Source organism: Trematomus bernacchii, unplaced genomic scaffold, assembly GCF_902827165.1.
Source record: "Trematomus bernacchii unplaced genomic scaffold, fTreBer1.1, whole genome shotgun sequence".
Taxonomy (NCBI): Eukaryota; Metazoa; Chordata; class Actinopteri; order Perciformes; family Nototheniidae; genus Trematomus; species Trematomus bernacchii.
The window spans coordinates 18146-45666 of NW_022988042.1; the positions used below are offsets into that span (position 1 = coordinate 18146).

Consider the following 27521-nt stretch of genomic DNA (forward strand, 5'->3'; position numbering starts at 1 on the left):
AAACTGCCTCTTTTCCTAACAGACTAGCATTTTAAAGTTTGAGTTGTATTTAAGATGTTAGTTGCCCGGTGAGTTTATAGTTTTTGAGTTTGTCTGTCATCACTAGAAGTCCTGAAACGGCTCGCCTGAAGATGTCTGCATCGATTCTCCGGAGACTCAGGAGAGGAGATTCACTCTGACAGCCTTTTAGTACAGCAGGAAGCCAGGAGCTGAGTGTGTGTGTGTGTGTGTGTGTGTGTGTGTGTGCGTGTGTGTGCGTGCGTGCGTGCGTGCGTGTGTGTGTGTGTGTGTGTGCGTGCGTGCGTGCGTGCGTGCGTGTGTGTGCGTGCGTGCGTGTGTGTGTGATGGATACCGCTCCGCAGACAGACGCGGGGCATGTGTCCGTCAGCTGCTGCCCGCGTGCCCTCCAGCAACAGTAGTCAACCCCCCCCCCCCCCCCACTGAGCTGCTGGTGTGTGTTTTCACTGAAATGGTGTTTTTCTCCATCAGATCTGTCTGCTCTGATGGAGGTGAGGCGGTTTGTAAAGGTGGGAAGAAAAGTACATTTTTGTGTAATTACGCTGAGTATTTTAAATGTATACTACTTTATATTTCTACTCCACTAGATTTTAGAAGCATATATTATACTTTTTACTCCATTACTTTTATCTGACAGCTTTAGTTACTTATTAGTTAATACAACAAAAAAAAAAAAAAAAAAATAAAGATTAGATATAATTATAGGTTAAATAGCCAGCAGCAATGATGGACACATTAATGCATCAATAATCAAGTTCAAGTCATTTAAAGCTCCCATGTCATGCTTTTCCGGTTATGACCCGTCCCCTTGTGTTATGAAGGTTTTTATGCATGTAAACGGTGTGCAGAGTCAAAACCCTCAAAGTACACCCTGTAGCGAGTAAAACTCTAACACAGAAAATACCTCCCCAAAACGCCTCGTTGGAGATACGTCACTGCCCATTTGATTCTTCCGGGTACCGCCTGATGTCATGCGGTACCCGGAACGAAATGGACCAATCCGTGGAGCCGTTACGTTAAGCCCCCGCTGATTGGTCCAAATTGACCAATCCACGGACTTCCTCACACACACATCTGTGTGCAGGGAGCAGGCAGCTGATTTCTCCTCCCTGGCTGCAGGCTGATAACAGACAGTTGGGATCGCGGCGAAATTCTCTCTGCAGACCCATTCTCTCTGCAGACCCATTCTCTCTGCAGACCCAATCTCTCTGCAGACCCATTCTCTCTGCAGACCCATTCTCTCTGCAGACCCATTCTCTCTGCAGACCCATTCTCTCTGCAGACCCATTCTCTCTGCAGACCCATTCTCTCTGCAGACCCATTCTCTCTGCAGACCCATTCTCTCTGCAGACCCATTCTCTCTGCAGACCCAATCTCTCCGCAGACCCATTCTCACTGCAGACCCATTCTCTCTGCAGACCCAATCTCTCTGCAGACCCATTCTCTCTGCAGACCCATTCTCTCTGCAGACCCATTCTCTCTGCAGACCCATTCTCTCTGCAGACCCATTCTCTCTGCAGACCCAATCTCCTCCGCAGACCCATTCTCACTGCAGACCCATTCTCTCTGCAGACCCAATCTCTCTGCAGACCCATTCTCTCTGCAGACCCATTCTCTCTGCAGACCCATTCTCTCCGCAGACCCATTCTCTCTGCAGACCCATTCTCTCTGCAGACCCATTCTCTCTGCAGACCCAATCTCTCTGCAGACCCATTCTCTCTGCTGACCCATTCTCTCTGCAGACCCATTCTCTCCGCAGACCCATTCTCTCTGCAGACCCATTCTCTCTGCAGACCCAATCTCTCCGCAGACCCATTCTCACTGCAGACCCATTCTCTCTGCAGACCCAATCTCTCTGCAGACCCATTCTCTCTGCAGACCCATTCTCTCTGCAGACCCATTCTCTCCGCAGACCCATTCTCTCCGCAGACCCATTGTCTCCGCAGACCCATTGTCTCTGCAGACCCATTCTCTCTGCAGACCCATTCTCTCTGCAGACCCATTCTCTCTGCAGACCCATTCTCTCTGCAGACCCAATCTCTCTGCAGACCCATTCTCTCTGCAGACCCATTCTCTCTGCAGACCCATTTTCTCTGCAGACCCATTCTCTCTGCAGACCCATTGTCTCTGCAGACCCATTCTCTCTGCAGACCCATTCTCTCTGCAGACCCATTCTCTCTGCAGACCCAATCTCTCTGCAGACCCATTCTCTCTGCAGACCCATTCTCTCTGCAGACCCAATCTCTCTGCAGACCCATTCTCTCTGCTGACCCATTCTCTCCGCAGACCCGTTCTCTCTGCAGACCCATTCTCACAGCGTTTATCAACCTTTTTCTTACTCAATATCAAGCCACACTTATTGTTTTTACTTCGGCTGTGACTTTGTGTGTGCTCAGGATGAGTTTGGCTGTGTTTCGCTATGTATCCTAAACAAGGAAGCAACACCTCCACGGAGCTCAGCGCGATTCACAACGTCCCGACCAATCAGAGCACACTGTGCTCACAGGGAGGGTGGGGGCTGGAGCTTTTGGAGCTACAACGAGCCGTTAAAGGCAGAGAGTGAAATTCAGTGAATACACGTAGTTTACAGAGATGCTGTTTGAGAAACCAATGTGAGTTTGGAGAGATGCTGTTTGAGAAACCAATGTGAGTTTGGAGAGATGCTGTTTGAGAAACCAATGTGAGTTTGGAGAGATGCTGTTTGAGAAACCAATGTGAGTTTGGAGAGATGCTGTTTGAGAAACCAATGTGAGTTTGGAGAGATGCTGTTTGAGAAACCAATGTGAGTTTGGAGAGATGCTGTTTGAGAAACCAATGTGAGTTTGGAAAAATGCACAGTATAAATCTATTTTAGTAGACCTCAACAATGGAATTATGATCAGTGGAAATGGCCATGACACCTCTCCTTTAATATAAATTATATGATTATAAAATCGTCAATTACGCCCAACAAGTACTTTTATTTTTAGTACTTAAAGTCTATTTTGATTTAGATACTTTTGTACTTTTACTTAAAGGTAGGGTAGGTAATTCACTTCAGAAACACTTTTTGTTATATTCCATGGAATGCTCTTAACATCCTGATAGCAATGAATACATTAAATGCTTTGACAAAAAACCCATAAATAAATATCATCTGTGGAAGCTGTAGTACTGTAGAAAGCACGACCAATCATCTGAGCCGGCCCGGCTAAAATAACTGGATGGCCTACCTGCCTGTCAGCCTTCCATCTGTGCACAAACTTATCTCGTGCCCTCATTGGTCATGTGCGCGCTCGTGTGTTGGAGGAGGGGCTCTGTAAGGAAGTCTGAAGGAAGGGGAAGATTTTCTTCGGCTGCGTATTTTCAGATTCTAGCGATCTCAAGCTGCTTTCTCCATTCTTACCTACCCTACCTTTAAGTACGATTTGAATGCAGGACGTTTACTTGTAACAGAGTATTTTCACAATTTAGTATTGTTACTTTTACTTAAGTATAAAATCTGAGTACTTCTTACATCACGGCTGGATGTGACTATTCCTCCGCAGGGCTTAAGAGCTGACGTCACAATGCATTCTGGGTATCCTGGGGGCTAAACCATCACGTCTGCCTTCTGGTGTTTGTTTACGGCGCCAGATGATGCATTTTTGGTCTCAGATAAAAAAAGACTTTTGACAGTAAATGACAAACAGAGGGCTTCGTGAGGAGGAAGACACGTCATCAAACAGCGTCACGCTAAAATATAGAAACGTGGATTATTTTAGGACACGGGATGATTTTAAAAGGGATTAACAGATTTATTTGGGGTTTTGTTTCCCTTTGCTTTATGGATTCTGTGTTACCTCATACTGTGTTCTGATTGGCTGGCGTGGAGTTAAGCGGTCAAGAGTGTCAATTATTCCAGAATCGCAGGAAGTAAAGAGGCCTTAAAGGTGACTGAGATTAAAATGCTAATTTATTTAAATTCTGGTTTCCCATCAGAGGTGGTTTCCCAGCTTCCTCTGAAGTCTGAGATGCTCTCTTTCATTTCCAAAAGATTAAAGCTCATGAGATTAAAAACCTCCCTCCTCATTTCCCTCCTCCATCTTTTGACTTGAGCTCCATTTTGGGAAATTAAACTTGTGCGCATCAGGTGAGGGGAGAGTTCCTGTCAAAGGCCGCTTTTTGATCAATTGCAGAATTTATGGATTTATCTGAGATGATGTCCAGAGCGAAGTGTTTCCAATTTCACTTTCTTACAATTAAATGATTTAATGAATTAGTGCCATCAATGCTCATTTGACTGGATGTTTTGCACACATACGACCTTATTAATGAGATTTACTAGCGTTACATTTATAAACAACAGATATAATGTTAATAATACACACACGATAATACTGTGTTTTTAATTAAGCCCCTCTAAAATCATTTCCAACTCTTTCCGTTTTTCTCTTTGTATCTTTACCCCATTACCAAAAACACTAAATGTCATTTATTTCCCCCAATTTGTTTTACATTTGTGTGTGTGTGTGTGTGTGTGTGTGTGTGTGTGTGTGTGTGTGTGTGTGTGTGTGTGTGTGTGTGTGTGTGTGTGTGTGTGTGTGTGTGTGTGTGTGTGTGTGTGCGTTACCTACACTGCACCACCAGCTGGATCAGGGCCTCTCTGGGCTTCACGTTGAAGCCGTTGTATTGGCTGGTCTGGCAGCGGTAGGCTCCGCCCATCTCTCTGCTCACGTTGCTGATCCTCAGGACGCCGTCGTAGCTCTCCGTCTGCTCCAAGCCGTCGGGCATCAGGATCACCGTGGCAGCCGCCGCCGCCGCCGCTCCGCTCTCCTCCACGCGGGACCACAGGAGGATGGGCTTGGGTTTCCCTGAGACCAGACACTGCAGGTCCACCGTGTCGCCCTCCTGAGCGATGAGGTGAGAGCGCCCCCTGGGGACCGACAGCTCGGGAGGAACTGCAGGGAGACACATCATTGCATTTTGATTTAAAGGTCCCCTATTGTACTGTTTCTCATCAATATATCACAGCTTCATGTTGATGAAGAAGAGACATGAAGAAGAGGGGACACATGTTGATGAAGAAGAGACATGAAGAAGAGGGGACACATGTTGATGAAGAAGAGACATGAAGAAGAGGGGACACATGTTGATGTAGAAGAGACATGAAGAAGAGGGGACACATGTTGATGTAGAAGAGACATGAAGAAGAGGGACACATGTTGATGAAGAAGAGACATGAAGAAGAGGGGACACATGTTGATGTAGAAGAGACATGAAGAAGAGGGGACACATGTTGATGAAGAAGAGACATGAAGAAGAGGGGACACATGTTGATGTAGAAGAGACATGAAGAAGAGGGGACACATGTTGATGAAGAAGAGACATGAAGAAGAGGGGACACATGTTGATGAAGAAGAGACATGAAGAAGAGGGGACACATGTTGATGAAGAAGAGACATGAAGAAGAGGGGGACACATGTTGATGAAGAAGAGACATGAAGAAGAGGGGACACATGTTGATGAAGAAGAGGGGACACATGTTGATGGAGAAGAGACATGAAGAAGAGGGGACACATGTTGATGAAGAAGAGACATGAAGAAGAGGGGACACATGTTGATGTAGAAGAGACATGAAGAAGAGGGGACACATGTTGATGTAGAAGAGACATGAAGAAGAGGGGACACATGTTGATGAAGAAGAGACAGAAGAAGAGGGGGACACATGTTGATGAAGAAGAGACATGAAGAAGAGGGGACACATGTTGATGTAGAAGAGACATGAAGAAGAGGGGACACATGTTGATGAAGAAGAGACATGAAGAAGAGGGGACACATGTTGATGTAGAAGAGACATGAAGAAGAGGGGACACGTGTTGATGTAGAAGAGACATGAAGAAGAGGGGACACATGTTGATGAAGAAGAGACATGAAGAAGAGGGGACACGTGTTGATGAAGAAGAGACATGAAGAAGAGGGGACACGTGTTGATGAAGAAGAGACATGAAGAAGAGGGGACACATGTTGATGAGAAGAGACATGAGAAGAGGGGACACGTGTTGATGAAGAAGAGACATGAAGAAGAGGGGACACGTGTTGATGAAGAAGAGACATGAAGAAGAGGGGACACATGTTGATGAAGAAGAGGGGACACATGTTGATGGAGAAGAGACATGAAGAAGAGGGGACACATGTTGATGAAGAAGAGACATGAAGAAGAGGGGACACATGTTGATGAAGAAGAGGGGACACATGTTGATGGAGCAAGAGACATGAAGAAGAGGGGACACATGTTGATGAAGAAGAGACATGAAGAAGAGGGGACACATGTTGATGTAGAAGAGACATGAAGAAGAGGGGACACATGTGATGTAGAAGAGACATGAAGAAGAGGGGACACATGTTGATGAAGAAGAAGAGACATGAAGAAGAGGGGACACATGTTTGATGAAGAAGAGACATGAAGAAGAGACATGAAGAAGAGGGGACCGTGTTGATGTAGAAGAGACATGAAGAAGAGACATGAAGAAGAGGGGACACATGTTGATGAAGAAGAGACATGAAGAAGAGACATGAAGAAGAGGGGACACATGTTGATGTAGAAGAGACATGAAGAAGAGACATGAAGAAGAGGGGACACATGTTGATGTAGAAGAGACATGAAGAAGAGACATGAAGAAGAGGGGACACATGTTGATGAAGAAGAGACATGAAGAAGAGGGGACACGTGTTGATGAAGAAGAGACATGAAGAAGAGGGGACACGTGTTGATGAAGAAGAGACATGAAGAAGAGGGGACACATGTTGATGAAGAAGAGACATGAAGAAGAGGGGACACATGTTGATGTAGAAGAGACATGAAGAAGAGGGGACACATGTTGATGTAGAAGAGACATGAAGAAGAGGGGACACATGTTGATGTAGAAGAGACATGAAGAAGAGGGGACACATGTTGATGTAGAAGAGACATGAAGAAGAGGGGACACATGTTGATGAAGAAGAGACATGAAGAAGAGGGGACACGTGTTGATGAAGAAGAGACATGAAGAAGAGGGGACACTTGTTGATGTAGAAGAGACATGAAGAAGAGGGGACACGTGTTGATGAAGAAGAGACATGAAGAAGAGGGGACACTTGTTGATGTAGAAGAGACATGAAGAAGAGGGGACACATGTTGATGAAGAAGAGACATGAAGAAGAGGGGACACGTGTTGATGAAGAAGAGACATGAAGAAGAGGGGACACTTGTTGATGTAGAAGAGACATGAAGAAGAGGGGACACATGTTGATGAAGAAGAGACATGAAGAAGAGGGGACACGTGTTGATGAAGAAGAGACATGAAGAAGAGGGGACACATGTTGATGAAGAAGAGACATGAAGAAGAGGGGACACGTGTTGATGAAGAAGAGACATGAAGAAGAGGGGACACGTGTTGATGAAGAAGAGACATGAAGAAGAGGGGACACATGTTGATGAAGAAGAGACATGAAGAAGAGGGGACACTTGTTGATGTAGAAGAGACATGAAGAAGAGGGGACACATGTTGATGAAGAAGAGACATGAAGAAGAGGGGACACATGTTGATGTAGAAGAGACATGAAGAAGAGGGGACACATGTTGATGAAGAAGAGACATGAAGAAGAGGGGACACATGTTGATGAAGAAGAGACATGAAGAAGAGGGGACACTTGTTGATGTAGAAGAGACATGAAGAAGAGGGGACACTTGTTGATGTAGAAGAGACATGAAGAAGAGGGGACACATGTTGATGAAGAAGAGACATGAAGAAGAGGGGACACGTGTTGATGAAGAAGAGACATGAAGAAGAGGGGACACATGTTGATGAAGAAGAGACATGAAGAAGAGGGGACACATGTTGATGTAGAAGAGACATGAAGAAGAGGGGACACATGTTGATGTAGGAGAGACGTGAAGAAGAGGGGACACATGTTGATGAAGAAGAGACATGAAGAAGAGGGGACACGTGTTGATGAAGAAGAGACATGAAGAAGAGGGGACACATGTTGATGAAGAAGAGACATGAAGAAGAGGGGACACATGTTGATGTAGAAGAGACATGAAGAAGAGGGGACACATGTTGATGTAGGAGAGACGTGAAGAAGAGGATTTTGCATAATAGGTGACCTTTAATGTTTAGATGTTATGAAAGCCCTCTACAGTATGGTCGTTGTAGGAACAAAAGAAACTATAAATAACGTAATCCCTTCAGGAGCAATTCGGGGTGACTCCAGTGGGGGTCAAGGTGGTTGCCTCTAATGTTTAAGGTGAGATTAAATAAATCAAACATATTGTATTTACATTTTGTGGCATTTACAGAAACAAAAAACGTAAATGGTACGACCAGTAGTTATAATATCATTAATATATTTCAGAAAATTCGCAAAGAATTCCAAAATTGGGATCAATAAAGTAATTATTCTCTTATCTTATAAAGAAATGTCGCCGAATCCTAATAGTTTTTTAAAAAGAAGTGATATTTCTACATAATTAAGTTTCAGATTTAAGTGTTAACCCTTTTTCAGGCTGTTGGATGAATTAATTTAATGCAATATTATGTTTTATCCTCCAGAGAGAGAACAACGAGCTGAAGATGATTAGAACGGCTTGTCTCTCCTGTTTGATGTGGAGTTTGTCCTTCATTTAAAAACACACTGAGAGCTGCTGTTTGGGGGAGAGATGAGGGGGAGGGGGGAGAGATGAGGGGGAGGGGGGGGGGGGGGGGGGAGGAAGAGTGAGACTGTTTTAGCATTTATGTTCCTTATGGGAGTGCTGCAGCAAACGGAGCACGACCTTCTGTTTTAACACGAAACATCCGTCAGCAGGCGTCACACAGTTCAGACTGCAGCCCCCCCCCCCCCCCCTCTCAGGCGTCACAACAGTTCAGACTGCAGCCCCCCCCCCCCCCCCCCTCCTCAGCAGGCGTCACACAGTTCAGACTGCAGCCCCGCCCCCCCCCCCCCCCCCCCCCTCTCAGGCGTCACACAGTTCAGACTGCAGCCCCCCCCCCCCCCCTCTCAGGGCGTCACACAGTTCAGACTGCAGCCCCCCCCCCCCCTCTCAGGCGTCACACAGTTCAGACTGCAGCCCCCCCCCCCTCCTCTGAATGTTTCCTCTCGTCTGCCAAGGTCACAAACAAACAGGAAGTCAGCCGCCGCCGGCAGCGACCGCCTGTATGACGTCCGTCTGACGGAAAAGTTCTTCTTGTGTTGTGAGCGATTTGTCCATCGGCTGCGGGGCGTTAACGTGACGCAACAACAAACTGCAGGTGCTGAGGCAGCGTCTTCTGAGGAGGAGGAGGAGGAGGAGGAGGAGGAGGAGGAGGAGGAGGAGGAGGAGGAGGAGGGAGCTTTTATGATTTCCTTTCTGAACCCTGCAGGACCTCAACTCCAAGAGAACTCCAGCAGTTTGTGAAGTCAGAGGAAAGTGAGGCCTCTCTGTTCTCCTGCATCTGTTCACTTTGTGAAAACACTAAAACACCATTTCTTTGTCACAACTCATGTTTGGTATCCGTTTGCTTAGGTATTCAACCTTTGACCCAGTTCATCATGTTCTCCTCTCACTGCCTCCTTTCCCACGGCATAGGTCTACAGCCTGGGGTTCTGCTGCTATCTCTCTGAAGGAGGAGCAGCTTGGGCGCATTGTTGTTGCCAGTCTATGACAGAGCACAAGCCGCCATGAGGTAGTTTACTGCTCAGGGACGAAGGTTCCCTGGCGCACATTCTTTTCTATGGACGAGAGCTCTAGTTAGATTCAGGGTCCATATTTGTTTAGCCTCGCTGATGAAGAATGTTGATTATTACACTCTGAACTAGTTAAAACCTAAAATTACAGAAGAGTTCTTCAGAGTTGATTGTGGCATCTCATCCGTGTGGTCAAACCGTGGCCCGTGACACGTCTTGTGAATTCTCCGGCCGAAGCTCGTAATCAACCGTCAGTGTTTGCCAGCAAAGCTCCAGCTCTCCTCGTGTCTCTCTGAGTCCTGACTCTCCATTGCTACAGAAGTTTCCCCCACAGTATCCTATTTTGGTTTTTAAGGTTGATCAGTTCAGGTAATTATCTTATGTGATGGAAACTTCTGAAGCAATGGAGACTCAGAGAGACACGAGGAGAGCTGGAACTTTGATGGCAAACACTGACGGTTTATTATCGAGTTATGGCCGGAGAATTCACAAGACATGTGGTGTGTCACGAGGTGTCACAGCGGTTGCCAAACCAATTCTGAAGAACTCTTCTGTAGTTCCAGGTTTTAACTAGTTCAGAGTGTAATAATCAACATTCCTCATCAGCGAGACTAAACAAATATGGACCCTGAATCTAACTAGAGCTGTCGTCCATAGAAAAGAATGTGCGGCAGGGAACCTACGTCCCTCCAATCCAATCCATTTGATTTCTATAGCACATTTAAAAACAACAGAGTTGAACAAAGTGCTGTACATCAACAACTGTATAAAAACATAGCATAAATAATACATGAAAAACAGACAGGACATGAAACAAATGTAAAACGCGAGACAATGAAACCAGATCAGAGCCACAGACTGATAACTCTCTTACATGACGTACAAACAATACAAGACACTAGTAAGATAAAAACCCAAATGTAAAAGCACAAGTGTCCCCTGGTCTGTAAATGCAAGTCTAACCTGGAGGAGCAAGTCTAACCTGGAGGAGCAAGTCTAACCTGGAGGAGCAAGTCTAACCTGGAGGAGCAAGTCTAACCTGGAGGAGCAAGTCTAACCTGGAGGAGCAAGTCTAACCTGGAGGAGCAAGTCTAACCTGGAGGAGCAAGTCTAACCTGGAGGAGCAAGTCTAACCTGGAGGAGCAAGTCTAACCTGGAGGAGCAAGTCTAACCTGGAGGGGCAAGTCTAACCTGGAGGAGCAAGTCTAACCTGGAGGAGCAAGTCTAACCTGGAGGAGCAAGTCTAACCTGGAGGAGCAAGTCTAACCTGGAGGAGCAATTCGTTCCATAACTTTGGAGCTGCAACAGCAAAGTCTCCTCGCTGCTTTAACCTTGATTTAGGGACGACCAGAAGGAGTCTGTCAGCAGACCTCAGTGACCGTGTGGGTGTGAATGGTTTTAAAAGATCTGCCAGGTACGGTGGGGTTAAACCGTTTAGGGCTTTGTATGCAAACAGTAACATTTTCAATTGTATTCTAAAACGGACTGGTAGCCAGTGTAACGAGGTGAGTACAGGCGTAACATGTTCACGCCTGCCTGTCCTTGTAAGGAGGCGTGCAGCAGCATTCTGGACCAGGCGAGACAGGGAAGCCTTGCTTACTCCAAAGCACAGAGCGTTGCAGTAATCCAGTTTAGTGGATATAAAACAATGTATTACTTTCTCAAAGTCATTAAAAGAAAGGAAAGGCTTGACCTTTGCTAAAAGCCTTAGCTGAAAGAAGCTGGATTTGACCACAGAATTGATCTGTTTGTGTAGTTTAAAATCACGATCAATCCGAACACCCAGGTTTGTGACAATGGGTTTCACATATGGGACAAGAGAATCCAGCACATGCGGGGCATTGGGTCCCTGAGCAGTAAACTACCTCATGACGGCTTGTGCTCGGTCATAGACTGGCAACAACAATGCGCCCAAGCTGCTCCTCCTTAAGAGAGATAGCAGCAGAACCCAAGCTGCTCCTCCTTAAGAGAGATAGCAGCAGAACCCAAGCTGCTCCTCCTTAAGAGAGATAGCAGCAGAACCCAAGCTGCTCCTCCTTAAGAGAGATAGCAGCAGAACCAAAGCTGCTCCTCCTTAAGAGAGATAGCAGCAGAACCCAAGCTGCTCCTCCTTAAGAGAGATAGCAGCAGAACCCAAGCTGCTCCTCCTTAAGAGAGATAGCAGCAGAACCCAAGCTGCTCCTCCTTAAGAGAGATAGCAGCAGAACCCAAGCTGCTCCTCCTTAAGAGAGATAGCAGCAGAACCAAAGCTGCTCCTCCTTAAGAGAGATAGCAGCAGAACCCAAGCTGCTCCTCCTTAAGAGAGATAGCAGCAGAACCCAAGCTGCTCCTCCTTAAGAGAGATAGCAGCAGAACCCAAGCTGCTCCTCCTTAAGAGAGATAGCAGCAGAACCAAAGCTGCTCCTCCTTAAGAGAGATAGCAGCAGAACCAAAGCTGCTCCTCCTTAAGAGAGATAGCAGCAGAACCCAAGCTGCTCCTCCTTAAGAGAGACAGCAGCAGAACCCAAGCTGCTCCTCCTTAAGAGAGATAGCAGCAGAACCAAAGCTGCTCCTCCTTAAGAGAGATAGCAGCAGAACCCAAGCTGCTCCTCCTTAAGAGAGATAGCAGCAGAACCAAAGCTGCTCCTCCTTAAGAGAGATAGCAGCAGAACCAAAGCTGCTCCTCCTTAAGAGAGATAGCAGCAGAACCAAAGCTGCTCCTCCTTAAGAGAGATAGCAGCAGAACCAAAGCTGCTCCTCCTTAAGAGAGATAGCAGCAGAACCCAAGCTGCTCCTCCTTAAGAGAGATAGGCAGCAGAACCCAAGCTGCTCCTCCTTAAGAGAGATAGCAGCAGAACCCAAGCTGCTCCTCCTTAAGAGAGATAGCAGCAGAACCAAAGCTGCTCCTCCTTAAGAGAGATAGCACAGAACCCAAGCTGCTCCTCCTTAAGAGAGATAGCAGCAGAACCCAAGCTGCTCCTCCTTAAGAGAGATAGCAGCAGAACCCAAGCTGCTCCTCCTTCAGAGAGACAGCAGCAGAACCCAAGCTGCTCCTCCTTAAGAGAGATAGCAGCAGAACCCAAGCTGCTCCTCCTTAAGAGAGATAGCAGCAGAACCCAAGCTGCTCCTCCTTAAGAGAGATAGCAGCAGAACCCAAGCTGCTCCTCCTTCAGAGAGACAGCAGCAGAACCCAAGCTGCTCCTCCTTAAGAGAGACAGCAGCAGAACCCAAGCTGCTCCTCCTTAAGAGAGATAGCAGCAGAACCCCAGCTGCTCCTCCTTAAGAGAGATAGCAGCAGAACCCAAGCTGCTCCTCCTTAAGAGAGATAGCAGCAGAACCAAAGCTGCTCCTCCTTAAGAGAGATAGCAGCAGAACCCAAGCTGCTCCTCCTTAAGAGAGATAGCAGCAGAACCCAAGCTGCTCCTCCTTAAGAGAGATAGCAGCAGAACCCAAGCTGCTCCTCCTTCAGAGAGACAGCAGCAGAACCCAAGCTGCTCCTCCTTAAGAGAGATAGCAGCAGAACCCAAGCTGCTCCTCCTTAAGAGAGATAGCAGCAGAACCCAAGCTGCTCCTCCTTAAGAGAGATAGCAGCAGAACCCAAGCTGCTCCTCCTTCAGAGAGACAGCAGCAGAACCCAAGCTGCTCCTCCTTAAGAGAGACAGCAGCAGAACCCAAGCTGCTCCTCCTTAAGAGAGATAGCAGCAGAACCCCAGGCTGTAGATCTATGCCGTGGGAAAGAGACAGTGAGAGGAGAACATGATGAACTGGGTCGAAGGTTGAATACCTAAGCAAATGATTCCCTAACACCTTAGATTGTTTTTAAGAACTAGACTTTGGTTGATTGTGGCAGTTGTTTCTAATTTGGAGAATGATTGAGAAATCAACATTTTAATATAATGTGTAATATATATACTATAACTATTACTTTCAATGTTTCCATGATGGTTTTAACCTGTTAAGCCCTGAGCCTGTTTTTCAGGCCTCAGGCTCGAAAATGCCATTCCCAGAACAAATGACCATATCTTCCCTTCTAAAAGGGTTACATTAATAATCTTTATTCTCAAAGTAATGATAAACCTGTGAGTTGGATGTAGAAAAGTCAGAATCAATATAGATGTTTTTTATTTAAAGAAAACTCAGATTTTACATAGTAAAAAACTGTAAATTATAGTGTCCGTCCAAAAATTATTTTGTACTTATAGTGAAAACTACCCTTGGATGATGGGTTAGTAGACTAAAAGCTTTAGGAATCCAAAGTACAACATATAATAAGTACCCTGTATCAAGATTGATGCAAAACAAGTGAAATTTGACCTTTTTAGAGAGATTTAGCCAAAAACCCCCACTTCTGGGGTCATTTGGGTGGATTTGACCTATCTCTGGCCCCCCTTGCTCGATTTTGATGAATGAAATCTCTTTATAACCGCTAGAGCCAATGGAATCTCTTTATAACCGCTAGAGCCAATGGAATCTCTTTATAACCGCTAGAGCCAATGGAATCGAGGGAAAGTTATATACACACCAAAACGTTAACAGATAAGGAGTGAGAGTGACGCGTAACCAAAACCGGAAGCTGCATACACTCTGGTGGCGACCATTAGCAGCTAACTTTTCCGCTCCGATTTCTACATAAAAAATGGATTTATGGATTATAAATAATTTCTTCAAAGGCACAGGTACATTATCAACCTATGGATCAACAGTTGTAGCCTCTTTTTTTTTCGTTTTAATGCCATTGAACACGTCTTTTGACCTAATTGACAGCTACGGTGAGACGATCTGCCGTAAAAGCTCCGTAAAGGTACGTGTTGTGATGTCTGTGTTTGCTTCCCCTGTCGCAAGTTCGGATCGCTCAGTGATGATACTATACCTAAATAATCAGTGGAGTCTCAGCTTTAATCGGCTATATTTTATGTGCAGCTACGATAAGTAATAAGGGTATCTTTATCTTGAATTGTGTGCCGCAGTGCGTTAGCGTTTTTTCGCTCAGGGGTCATTTAGACGCTTCTTATGAGACTTGTGTTTTGTTTTGGTAAAAATGGTTCATATCTTCAGTTAGCTGACATTCTTCCCGTTAATCTGGTGCTACACATTAATAGTTTCATAAATGTTAAGAAGCCCTGAGACATTATCTCGAAAACAAAACGGTGGGAGGGGTCCAATGGGGGGACCCGCCGTGCTTAAGAGGTTAAAGTAAAAGTAGTACATTAATAATAGTATCTCATGTCTCCCTCCCCAGGTGCCTCACCTGTGGTGGAGGAGATGTTCACGTCGATGCTGATCTCGGGCGTCCCTCCGTTCCTCAGCGCCGCCACGCAGGTGTAGGTGCCGAAGTCGGTGAACTTGAGGTCGATGATGTCGAGGTTGGTGGTCCCCGGCGTGATCTCGGTGTCGGTGTGAGTGATGACCATCCGCTCGGAGCTCCTCAGCGGCCGGCCGTTCTTCAGCCAGCTGAACTGCAGCTCCTCGGGGGGCGTGGCCTCCACCTGGCAGCTGATCTTCACTTCCCGCCCGATCTGGATGTTGTCGTCGTTGTGGTACGGGTCGGGCGTGATCCAGAACCGACCTTTACGAAGACCTGGAGGAGGAGCGACAGGAACGAGAAGACAGAGTTTAGCTCAGAAAGATTCATCAGAGTTGATAGTAAAGTCCAACAAATCAAGAGATGTGTCGCTTCCAAAAATCTTTTAAAGAGGCCCAATACGTGATAGGCTAAGGGACGGGACATCTCTAAGCGGTTGACCAATCACAACAGAGCCAGCCAGCTAACCAATCAGAGCAGACTGGGCTCTGGTTTCAGACAGAGGGTGAAAAGAGGTGCTGCAGCACAGAGAAAAATAAAGAGCTTTTTTTAACATTAAAGCAAGGAGACATGTAGAGACACTACATACTGATATACACCTGAACATCAGCAGGAGAGGACTCTTTAAAGTAGAGACACTACATACTGATATACACCTGAACATCAGCAGGAGAGGACTCTTTAAAGTAGAGACACTACATACTGATATACACCTGAACATCAGCAGGAGAGGACTCTTTAAAGTAGAGACACTACATACTGATATACACCTGAACATCAGCAGGAGAGGACTCTTTAAAGTAGAGACACTACATACTGATATACACCTGAACATCAGCAGGAGAGGACTCTTTAAAGTAGAGACACTACATACTGATATACACCTGAACATCAGCAGGAGAGGACTCTTTAAAGTATAGACACTACATACTGATATACACCTGAACATCAGCAGGAGAGGACTCTTTAAAGTAGAGACACTACATACTGATATACACCTGAACATCAGCAGGAGAGGACTCTTTAAAGTAGAGACACTACATACTGATATACACCTGAACATCAGCAGGAGAGGACTCTTTAAAGTATAGACACTACATACTGATATACACCTGAACATCAGCAGGAGAGGACTCTTTAAAGTAGAGACACTACATACTGATATACACCTGAACATCAGCAGGAGAGGACTCTTTAAAGTAGAGACACTACATACTGATATACACCTGAACATCAGCAGGAGAGGACTCTTTAAAGTAGAGACACTACATACTGATATACACCTGAACATCAGCAGGAGAGGACTCTTTAAAGTAGAGACACTACTACTGATATACACCTGAACATCAGCAGGAGAGGACTCTTTAAAGTAGAGACACTACATACTGATATACACCTGAACATCAGCAGGAGAGGACTCTTTAAAGTATAGACACTACATACTGATATACACCTGAACATCAGCAGGAGAGGACTCTTAAAGTAGAGACTACATACTGATATACACCTGAACATCAGCGGAGAGGACTCTTTAAAGTAGAGACACTACCATACTGATATACACCTGACATCAGCAGGAGAGGACTCTTTAAAGTAGAGACACTACATTTACTGATATACACCTGAACATCAGCAGGAGAGGACTCTTTAAAGTAGAGACACTACATACTGATATACACCTGAACATCAGCAGGAGAGGACTCTTTAAAGTAGAGACACTACATACTGATATACACCTGAACATCAGCAGAGAGGACTCTTTAAAGTAGAGACACTACATACTGATATACACCTGAACATCAGCAGGAGAGGACTCTTTAAAGTAGAGACACTACATACTGATATACACCTGAACATCAGCAGAGAGGACTCTTTAAAGTAGAGACTACATACTGATATACACCTGAACATCAGCAGGAGAGGACTCTTTAAAGTAGAGACACTACATACTGATATACACCTGAACATCAGCAGGAGAGGACTCTTTAAAGTAGAGACACTACATACTGATATACACCTGAACATCAGCAGGAGAGGACTCTTTAAAGTAGAGACACTACATACTGATATACACCTGAACATCAGCAGGAGAGGACTCTTTAAAGTAGAGACACTACATACTGATATACACCTGGAACATCAGCAGGAGAGGACTCTTAAAGTAGAGACACTACATACTGATATACACCTGAACATCAGCAGGAGAGGACTCTTTAAAGTAGAGACACTACATACTGATATACACCTGAACATCAGCAGGAGAGGACTCTTTAAAGTAGAGACACTACATACTGATATACACCTGAACATCAGCAGGAGAGGACTCTTTAAAGTAGAGACACTACATACTGATATACACCTGAACATCAGCAGGAGAGGACTCTTTAAAGTAGAGACACTACATACTGATATACACCTGAACATCAGCAGGAGAGGACTCTTTAAAGTAGAGACACTACATACTGATATACACCTGAACATCAGCAGGAGAGGACTCTTTAAAGTAGAGACACTACATACTGATATACACCTGAACATCAGCAGGAGAGGACTCTTTAAAGTAGAGACACTACATACTGATATACACCTGAACATCAGCAGGAGAGGACTCTTTAAAGTAGAGACTACATACTGATATACACCTGAACATCAGCAGGAGAGGACTCTTTAAAGTAGAGACACTACATACTGATATACACCTGAACATCAGCAGGAGAGGACTCTTTAAAGTAGAGACACTACATACTGATATACACCTGAACATCAGCAGGAGAGGACTCTTTAAGTAGAGACACTACATACTGATATACACCTGAACATCAGCAGGAGAGGACTCTTTAAAGTAGAGACACTACATACTGATATACACCTGGAACATCAGCAGGAGAGGACTCTTTAAAGTAGAGACACTACATACTGATATACACCTGAACATCAGCAGGAGAGGACTCTTTAAAGTAGAGACACTACATACTGATATACACCTGAACATCAGCAGGAGAGGACTCTTTAAAGTAGAGACACTACATACTGATATACACCTGAACATCAGCAGGAGAGGACTCTTTAAAGTAGAGACACTACACTACTGATATACACCTGAACATCAGCAGGAGAGGACTCTTTAAAGTAGAGACACTACATACTGATATACACCTGAACATCAGCAGGAGAGGACTCCTTTAAAGTAGAGACACTACATACTGATATACACCTGAACATCAGCAGGAGAGGACTCTTTAAGTAGAGACACTACATACTGATATACACCTGACACTCAGCAGGAGGGAGGACCTTTAAAGTAGAGACACTACATACTTGATATACTACCTGAACATCAGCAGGAGAGGACTCTTTAATATTAGAGAACTACATACTGATATTACACCTGAACATCAGCAGGAGAGGGACTCTTTAAAGTAGAGACACTAATTTATGAATACACATGAACATCAGAGAAGAGGAATTCTTTAAAGTAGAGGACAATACCTACTGATATACACCTGAAAATTCAGAAGGAGAGGCCTCTTTAAAGTAGAGACAATACTACTGATATTTACACCTCTTTGGGAAACATCAGCAGGCGAGTGACTCTTACAGAGTAGAGACACTACATACTGATATACAACTGAACATCAGCAGAGAGGACTCTTTAAAGTAGAGACACTACATACTGATATACAACTGAACATCAGCAGGAGAGGACTCTTTAAAGTAGAGACACTACATACTGATATACACCTTAACATCAGCAGGAGAGGACTCTTTAAAGTAGAGACTACATACTGATATACACTGAACATCAGAGAGAGGCCTCTTAAGTAGAGACTACATACTGATATACAGCACTGAACATCAGCAGGAGAGGACGCTTTAAAGTAGAGACACTACATACTGATATACACCTGAACATCAGCAGGAGAGGACTCTTTAAAGTAGAGACACTACATACTGATATACACCTGAACATCAGCAGGAGAGACTCTTTAAAGTAGAGACACTACATACTGATATACACCTGGACATCAGCAGGAGAGGACTCTTTAAAGTAGAGACACTACATACTGATATACACCTGAACATCAGCAGGAGAGGACTCTTTAAAGTAGAGACACTACATACTGATATACACCTGAACATCAGCAGGAGAGGACTCTTTAAAGTAGAGACACTACACACTGATATACACCTGAACATCAGCAGGAGAGGACTCTTTAAAGTAGAGACACTACACACTGATATACACCTGAACATCAGCAGAATATGGCCCCTTTAATAAAAAGTTTTTTACAAAAAGCCTTGTAACATAATTCTGACTAAGTGAATAAATCAAATGACCAGAAGCTCTGCTGTGAAAGTTCAGTTTAAACACGTTTGACATTTAACTGAAACAAATGCTGCTTTGTGGAATACATCCTGCTAAATTATTCCAGGGAAGTTGAAATGTTTTAAAAAGGTCAGACTGACTTAAACAGTGTGTCCACCTCTATGCCTGGAGAAGCACAGCTTTGTTAAAGACCTTTAAATTGAATTGGTCTTGCGTCCCTGTGAGGCTTGCATGTTTAAAAACCCTTTTTTTTTTTGTCAGACTGCATTTAAAGAAAAAAGAAGATATTAAATACAATTCTGTGAGGTTTTAACAAAGTTTAAAAATGCATTATGAGTTTATTAAAAAAGATCATTAATACAGGATGAGTTGCTCCACGGTCAGAGGTCAGGCTGTTCAGTGCTCCTCACTTTTAAATGATTACAGTTCCTGCTGTGGAGAAACTAATCCCTCCAAATGGGGCTTAATTATGACTGAAGCCATTTGTTGGGTTTAATCCTGCGACTGTGCAGAGCGGCTGCTCCTCTTTCTCCATTTTCATTCAGAGGGAGGTCTTCTGACGGGATTCACTACCTGTGTTACAACTTACAGCCAATCAGATCTGTAGTTATAGAACTGTTACAAGGTGTGTATATTGTATTTTGTAAATTGTGTAACTTGCTGCTGTTAAATACCAACCACCTATGTGCAATATGTGCTAGATGTGCAATATATATAGATGCTGTTAATAACTGTGTAATATGGCTGCTAAATCCTAAGAACTGTTACAGGATGTGTCTTTTTTTAAATTATGTAACTTTCTCCGGCTGTAACTACGCACATTTCCTCTCCGTGGGACTAATAAAGGTATTCTGATTCTGATTCTGATATATTTAAAATGAATCAATATGGCTGCTTTGACTTTATTGAAACAGGTCATTTTATATGTTGAGTGTCTGATCCATGAGAAATTATTTTAACAACTATTTTCGTGCAGTTTGATGCAGATCCTGCCCCGATCCCTAGATAACCATATTTCCTATCAAACCACCCTAAATACGTTTAAAATGTCTTTCTACCAAGACCTTGAATGCAACAAGGATCAATACTATTGAACGAATTCAGATGCATCCTGATTGGATGTTTGTAACTATTTGCTCCAGGGCATTTGGTTCGTTACGCCAAGTGAACCAAACAGATGAAGCAGCTCTATGTGCTCGCTCATCAATGGTTAAGAGTGAGCTCCTTTAGGAACGCTCCGGCTGTGGGACAGTTGTTGTTGTTGTTGTTGTTGTTGTTGTTGTTTAGAATTAGGGCTGTAATGGAAAGTGTATTCATACAAAACACCAAGGGGCAGGCGGACGCAGCTGCACACAGAATAGAGCGGAGACGTGTTTTTGAAGTCTGACCCAAAAGATAGAATCGCAAAGAAGAAGTGCTCCTTCAACAAAGAGGAGATTTTCAAACGAGGGGATCAGAAGTGTTGCTGACTCATTCCAGGGTTTGAGGACTCATTCCAGGGTTTGAGGACTCATTCCTGCACCACTCTAAACACAATATGTAGATCTAAGGCATTTCATATGTATCCAAAGCTCAAAAGCGCGAGTTCTATCCAGATGTTTGAAGCCATAGAGCCGTGCACCTCCTCCTGGGCCATAGAGCCGTGCACCTCCTCCTGGGCCATAGAGCCGTGCACCTCCTCCTGGGCCATAGAGCCGTGCACCTCCTCCTGAGCCATAGAGCCGTGCACCTCCTCCTGGGCCATAGAGCCGTGCACCTCCTCCTGGGCCATAGAGCCGTGCACCTCCTCCTGGGCCATAGAGCCGTGCACCTCCTCCTGGGCCATAGAGCCGTGCACCTCCTCCTGGGCCATAGAGCCGTGCACCTCCTCCTGAGCCATAGAGCCGTGCACCTCCTCCTGGGCCATAGAGCCGTGCACCTCCTCCTGGGCCATAGAGCCGTGCACCTCCTCCTGGGCCATAGAGCCGTGCACCTCCTCCTGAGCCATAGAGCTGTGCACCTCCTCCTGGGCCATAGAGCCGTGCACCTCCTCCTGGGCCATAGAGCCTCACACCTCCTCCTGGGCCATAGAGCCGTGCACCTCCTCCTGGGCCATAGAGCCTCACACCTCCTCCTGGTGCCATAGAGCCGTGCACCTCCTCCCTGGGCCATAGAGCCGTGCACCTCCTCCTGGGCCATAGAGCCGTGCACCTCCTCCTGGGCCATAGAGCCGTGCACCTCCTCCTGGTGCCGAGCAGAACACTTCCTCAGTTTGTCCGAAGCTAAGAGACATCTTGCTAGTTAAATAAAATGGCTGCCCCTTGCTCCACCTCCAGCCTATTTTAATTGGTCTAAATTGACCCTGTTGTCCGTGATGTTTCCGTCTGCCCTTCAGTCTTTAGTCAGCACGGATAAAGAGAGACTCATTTACAAAGGTTAAGAAGTTAAGAAGCGGCACATCTTATGTTATGTCTCTGGAAACACAAACAGTCGAACATGTGACGACATCATCCGTATGTGACGATCAGTGACTTCCTGTTAGAGACATGTCCTCTATTGGAGCTGCTGTCTTCAGTGGACGACTGCAAAACAGACCAGAGGGTTGTAGTTCAAACCCCAGATCAGTGTGTGTGTGTGTGTGTGTGTGTGTGTGTGTGTGTGTGTGTGTGTGTGTGTGTGTGTGTGTGGGGTCTGTGTTTATTAATAGCTTGAGTTTCTTGGGGCGAGCAGCTGATTGTCCTTGTTCATTAAGATTAAAGCAAGAACGCCTCGAAACAAACCCTGTGTGTGTGTGTGTGTGTGTGTGTGTGTGTGTGTGTGTGTGTGTGTGTGTGTGTGTGAGCGTGTATTTGCAGTGACTTGCAGCGACTGCATCCACCTCGAGTTATGCAACAGACCTTTTACTGATGCAGACACACACACACACACACACACACACACACACACACACACACACACACACACACACACACACACACACACACACACTGATGAAGACCCTGAGATGAGATTGAAAGAACAAGTTTGTCTAATCATCTCCTTCGATTCCTCCTTTTCCTTCATCTCCTCCTCGTCATAATCTCCCCCTTCTCAACATGAATCAACTTCTCCTCCTTTAATCCACCTCCTTTTCTCCCCCTCACCCTGCATCCCTCCCCTTCCCCCCCCTCGTCTCTCTTCACCTCCGTAACTTTTTCTGACCGTTTCTCAACTCCACTTCCTCATCATGTCCTCCCTCCTTTCCTCCTCACTCCTCAGCATCACCTCCTCCTCCTCCTGCTCACACACACACACACACACACACACACACACACACACACACACACACACACACACACACACACACACACACACACACACACACACACACACACACACACACACACACAGAGAGACTCCATTAGCTGGGAGGACTGGCTGCCTGGAAAAGAGACCACTGACTTACATGACAGAGAAAAATAGAGAGAGAGAGAGAGAGAGAGAGAGAGAGAGAGAGAGAGAGAGAGAGAGAGGTGCAAGATGGGAGTTAAATAAGTAAGGAGGAGGGCTGCAGGGTCAGCAGCTCTCACACACACACACACACACACACACACACACACACACACACACACACACACACACACACACACACACACACACACACACACACACACACACACACACACACACACACACACACACACACACACACACACACACACACACACAGAGGTGAGTCATGCTGTTGAATAAAACACATTGGACAGACGAAGGAAACACACACACAAGAAATGACACGACATCCTCTTATTAAAGGGAAAGTTGAGCAGTTCAACACATCCTGTATTCTGTGGTCAGTGGGTTATAGTGCCCTCTCCTGTAGTACAAACACCTTATATTGGTTTTAGTGCATGTAAATGGTCTGCAAAGGCTGAAATCCCTGTGTTCCCTCCAGAGGGAGTTTCTCTCTCACACACAGGCGGAAAATCAGTTTAAAGTGGAGCTATCATGCTATATTTGAATAATATAGTGTAGGACCATACCTATATAAGGCATATTTATACTTTTTCTTTTTCAAAATACCAAACAGATCATGCATTTTAGCCATGCCTCATTTCACTCAATTTGACCATTTCTAGCTCTGTTTTTGCAAGGGCAGATTCAGTGAGAACAGCACCACCTACAGGCCTGGCATATGTACTACAGCGTCTCCAGCGCTTTAGAACGGCAATGGCCGTGTCTGTCTCCTCCTGATTGGTGGAGTTGGCCCAATAGCCGTAGCGCCACCGTCCTGACGTCAGGACAGTGTTCAAATCTGGATCAGTTTTTATCAGATCCGTTGCAGCCCCTTTTTTAGAGATTTGGGTATGGAGGAAAATAGAGAGGGTTGTGTTTTCTGACACTTGGTGAGTTCCCTGGAACACCGGGGACACATGTTCATGTAGAAAAGACGTACACAAGTGCATTTTGCATGATAGGTCCCCTTTAACTTCCAAATAAAAAAATGTTTATCATCATCTTTCTGTAATGGCCAAGCTAGGACATCCCTACAGTAGCTTTTCTTAGAAAGTAAATATTAGGGATGCTCCGATCGATCAGCCGCCGATCGATATCGGCCGATATTCACTCTCTGCCGATCGATCGGTGCTCTCTATAAATGCCGATCAGGAGAGCCGATCACATGACGTAAAACACATGACACTTTTCTCTGTGCGCGGCAAAACAAGCTCGCCAAAATGGCTTCACCGGTCTGCCAGTATTTTAAGGTGTCTGAAAAAGACAGTAAAATAGCGGTGCAACGTGTGTGAAGCAGAAACCCTGCAGCTCCACCTGCTGTGATGGACCGGTGAGCGGAGCAGAACACACACTGAGAGTTAGACCTAACACACTTAGCTATTTGATCTACCTCTGGAGCAAGCTACACTAGTTATACATATATTTATTCTTCACTGTCGGGTCACTCATTACTGGATCAGTGAGCTGCAGGAGATACTGACGGGCTGTCAGGAGAGAGAGAGGGGGGAGAGGAAAGAGAGAGAGAGGAGAGAGAGAGGAGAGAGAGAGGAGAGAGAGAGAGAGAAGGGAGAGAGAGGAGGAGGAGAGAGAAGAGAGAGAGAGAGAGAGAGAGAGAGAGAGAGAGAGAGAGAGAGCCCTCTCATTTCTCCGGTGTTCTCCAAAGTTAATGTAAACTTGAATAATGCACTTCATTTGAATGTAATAATGATGTTGGTTGTTGTTTGTGGAAGCTCCAGTAAATGAGCATTAACTGAGTTTTAAACATTACTTTAAATGGAAGATCCCCATATCGGCCCACTCAGTATCGGCCGATACTGATTCCGGCGATCGGCCCCAAAATGGGCGATCGGAGCATCCCTAGTAAAATAAGTAACTCTTCCTTTTGTGCCACTGAAGCAGGATGTTAGGGAAACGTCGACACAATGGAGGACGATGTTATTCACAACATCCTGAAATAATCTGAGAGTTTAACGCCTCTGCACAGACGAAGATAAACTCTCCGTGCGGTGTGGATGTGTCGGATCTATTCTGGTCTATTCTGCAGCAGCTTGTACCTTCAGATCAACAAGGGAAGACAGTGCCTTTGTACCTGCAGAGACTAAGGACTCACCTGAACACTGAACCACAGAAACACAAAGGAGACGGGGAGAAACACCTTTCAACAGGTACTGGGAACACTTTCCAAACAGCTGCTCTGAACACAACAGCAACACAAGATAGCAATGTGTTTACTAGCATAAAGTTGTTGTAGTGTCTGCCTGTTATCTATTGAACTCAAGGTTCAGGAAAAAGCACATTTACATTGAAAAATGTATTCAATTTTTTTAAATCTTTAGGTTTCTGACTTTCATGCGCCAAAGCAAGCGAACTGAAGACTTCATGTGTCGGTTGGGTGTTTATAGGTTTGTAATAATGTTCTCTTGTATCCTTTCTTTTAATATATGTTTGTATTTCTTCAACGACAAAGAGCCTTCATGGCTAAATCTGGAACATTTACATGATGAACTTGATTAATGTGCATTGTCCCTTCCTGAATTAATAAACACAAATTAGCGTAGCCTTGGAGAAATTGTAAAAGTTTCCCCCTGCTTCCAGCGAGACTCAACACATATAAGAAGTCAAAGAGGGGACGTTTGGTTGGATTCAGTCTGTTGGGAAAACACTGAATGTCCTCTTCCAATATCAGAGCAACATGCTAACAAAGGTATCCCAACTGTAGCTGTGAACATGACAGGATGTATGATTACCTAGAAGAGCATCAGGACTGTTTGAGGCATATGATAGCTATGTGATTAACATGATGATTCAGCCTCTATGGAGATAGACATATGACAAGCATGCTCATTTCTGACGTGGAGCTAATCTGAAGTAAACATTGAATACTGCTTTCTATTCCTCCATCTTGTGACTGTGTAACTCCCTCTCTTGGATATCAGCATGTGAAGGACACTGTTCAGGAACTAGTTGATGCTCTGTATGTGATGACTACTTCCAGATTTTGAGAAAAAGTCAGATTTTTGAGGAAAAGTTAGAATTTTGAGATTTTTTGAAAAAGTCAGAATTTTGAGGGGAAAGTCAGATTTTGAGAAAAAGTCAGATTTTTGAGGAAAAGTTAGAATTTTGAGGGAAAAGTCAGATTTGAGAAAAAGTCAGATTTTGAGAAAAAGTCAGAAATGTTTGAGAACAAGTTTTGAGTTTTGAGAAAAAGGTCATAATTTTGAGAACAGTTTTTAATTTTGAGGAAAAAGTCATAATATTTAGGAACAATTCATAATTTTGGGAAGGAAAAAAGTCATAATTTTGAGGAAAAAAGTCATAATTTTGAGAAAAAGTCATAATTTGAGAAAAAAAGTCATAATTTTGGGAAAAAGTCATAATTTTGAGGAAAAAAGTCATAATTTGAGAAAAAGTCATAATTTTGAGAAAAAAAGGAGTCATAATTTTGGGAAAAAGTCATAATTTTGAGGAAAAAAGTCATAATATGGGAGAAAAAAGTCATAATTTTGAGATTTGAGAAAAAGTCATAATTTGGAGGAAAAAGTCATAATTTGTAGAAAAAGTCATAATTTGGAGAAAAAGTCATAATGTGGAGAAAAAGTCATAATTTTGAGATGTTGAGAAAAAGTCATAATTTTGAGGAAAAAGTCATAATTTGAGGAAAAAGTCATAATTTGGAGGAAAAAGTCATAATTTGTAGAAAAAGTCATAATTTGGAGAAAAAGTCATAATGTGGAGAAAAAGTCATAATTTTGAGATGTTGAGAAAAAGTCATAACTTGGAGGAAAAAGTCATAATTTGTAGAAAAAGTCATAATTTGGAGAAAAAGTCATAATGTGGAGAAAAAGTCATAATTTTGAGATGTTGAGAAAAAGTCATAATTTGGAGGAAAAAGTCATAATTTGTAGAAAAAGTCATAATTTGGAGAAAAAGTCATAATGTGGAGAAAAAGTCATAATTTTGAGATGTTGAGAAAAAGTCATAACTTGGAGGAAAAAGTCATAATTTGGAGGAAAAAGTCATAATTTGGAGAAAAAGTCATAATGTGGAGAAAAAGTCATAATTTTGAGATGTTGAGAAAAAGTCATAATTTTGAGAAAAAGTCATAATTTGGAGGAAAAAGTCATAATTTGGAGAAAAAGTCATAATTTGGAGAAAAAAAGTCAGAATTTTGATATATAAGGTATTCTGTATGTGATGACTACTTCCATTCTGGAGAGGATAATAAATAAGAGTGACGAGTGAGATTTTTCTAACGATATCGTACCTCTGACCAGTATGATGGTGGTCTTCTTGGCGGGGTTCCCCACGTCGTTGGAGCCCAGGCAGGTGTAGGCGCCCCCCGTCCTCCAGGCTGATGGCGGGGGATTGTCAGCGTGCCGCCGTTGACGACGCTCCTCTTCGGGAGATCCTCCCCCCCAGGCCTCACCCACTCTAAGGAGGGAGCGGGGTCTCCGCCTGAACGCCACGCAGACCAGAGTGATGGTCTCCCCCGTGTTCACCACCAGGGGGGTCGTCCAGGAGGAGCTTAACGGAGGGAGGAGCTGGGGGGAGAGGGAGGGAAAAGTTTAAAGTCATTTTATTTCATTGTCAACCATTGATTTGTTCCACACTGATCCCAACACATTGATGAATGACAGCTGGCGCACAACTCATTGGATTCAGGATTTCAGACAGGTTTGTTTCAAGAATGAACTCGGGTGATAAATTAAATTATAGGTAAGAATGGAGAGAAGCAGCTCGAGTGTGCTAGAATTTGAA

At 44.4% G+C, this 27521-nt stretch overlaps 1 protein-coding gene across 1 annotated transcript in view; it reads right to left on the reverse strand.

Annotated features, from left to right (window-relative positions):
* LOC117472337 (MAM domain-containing glycosylphosphatidylinositol anchor protein 2-like) overlaps positions 1-27304 on the reverse strand; it is a gene marked incomplete at both ends in the record, with an annotated part of 42259 nt that extends 14955 nt beyond the window's left edge. The window contains 6 exon segments of the mRNA XM_034117483.1: positions 4614-4937; positions 14909-15238; positions 27028-27106; positions 27109-27222; positions 27224-27271; positions 27273-27304. Of these exon segments, the coding sequence (XP_033973374.1) occupies positions 4614-4937; positions 14909-15238; positions 27028-27106; positions 27109-27222; positions 27224-27271; positions 27273-27304 (927 nt within the window).
* Positions 27305-27521: the final 217 nt, after the last annotated feature.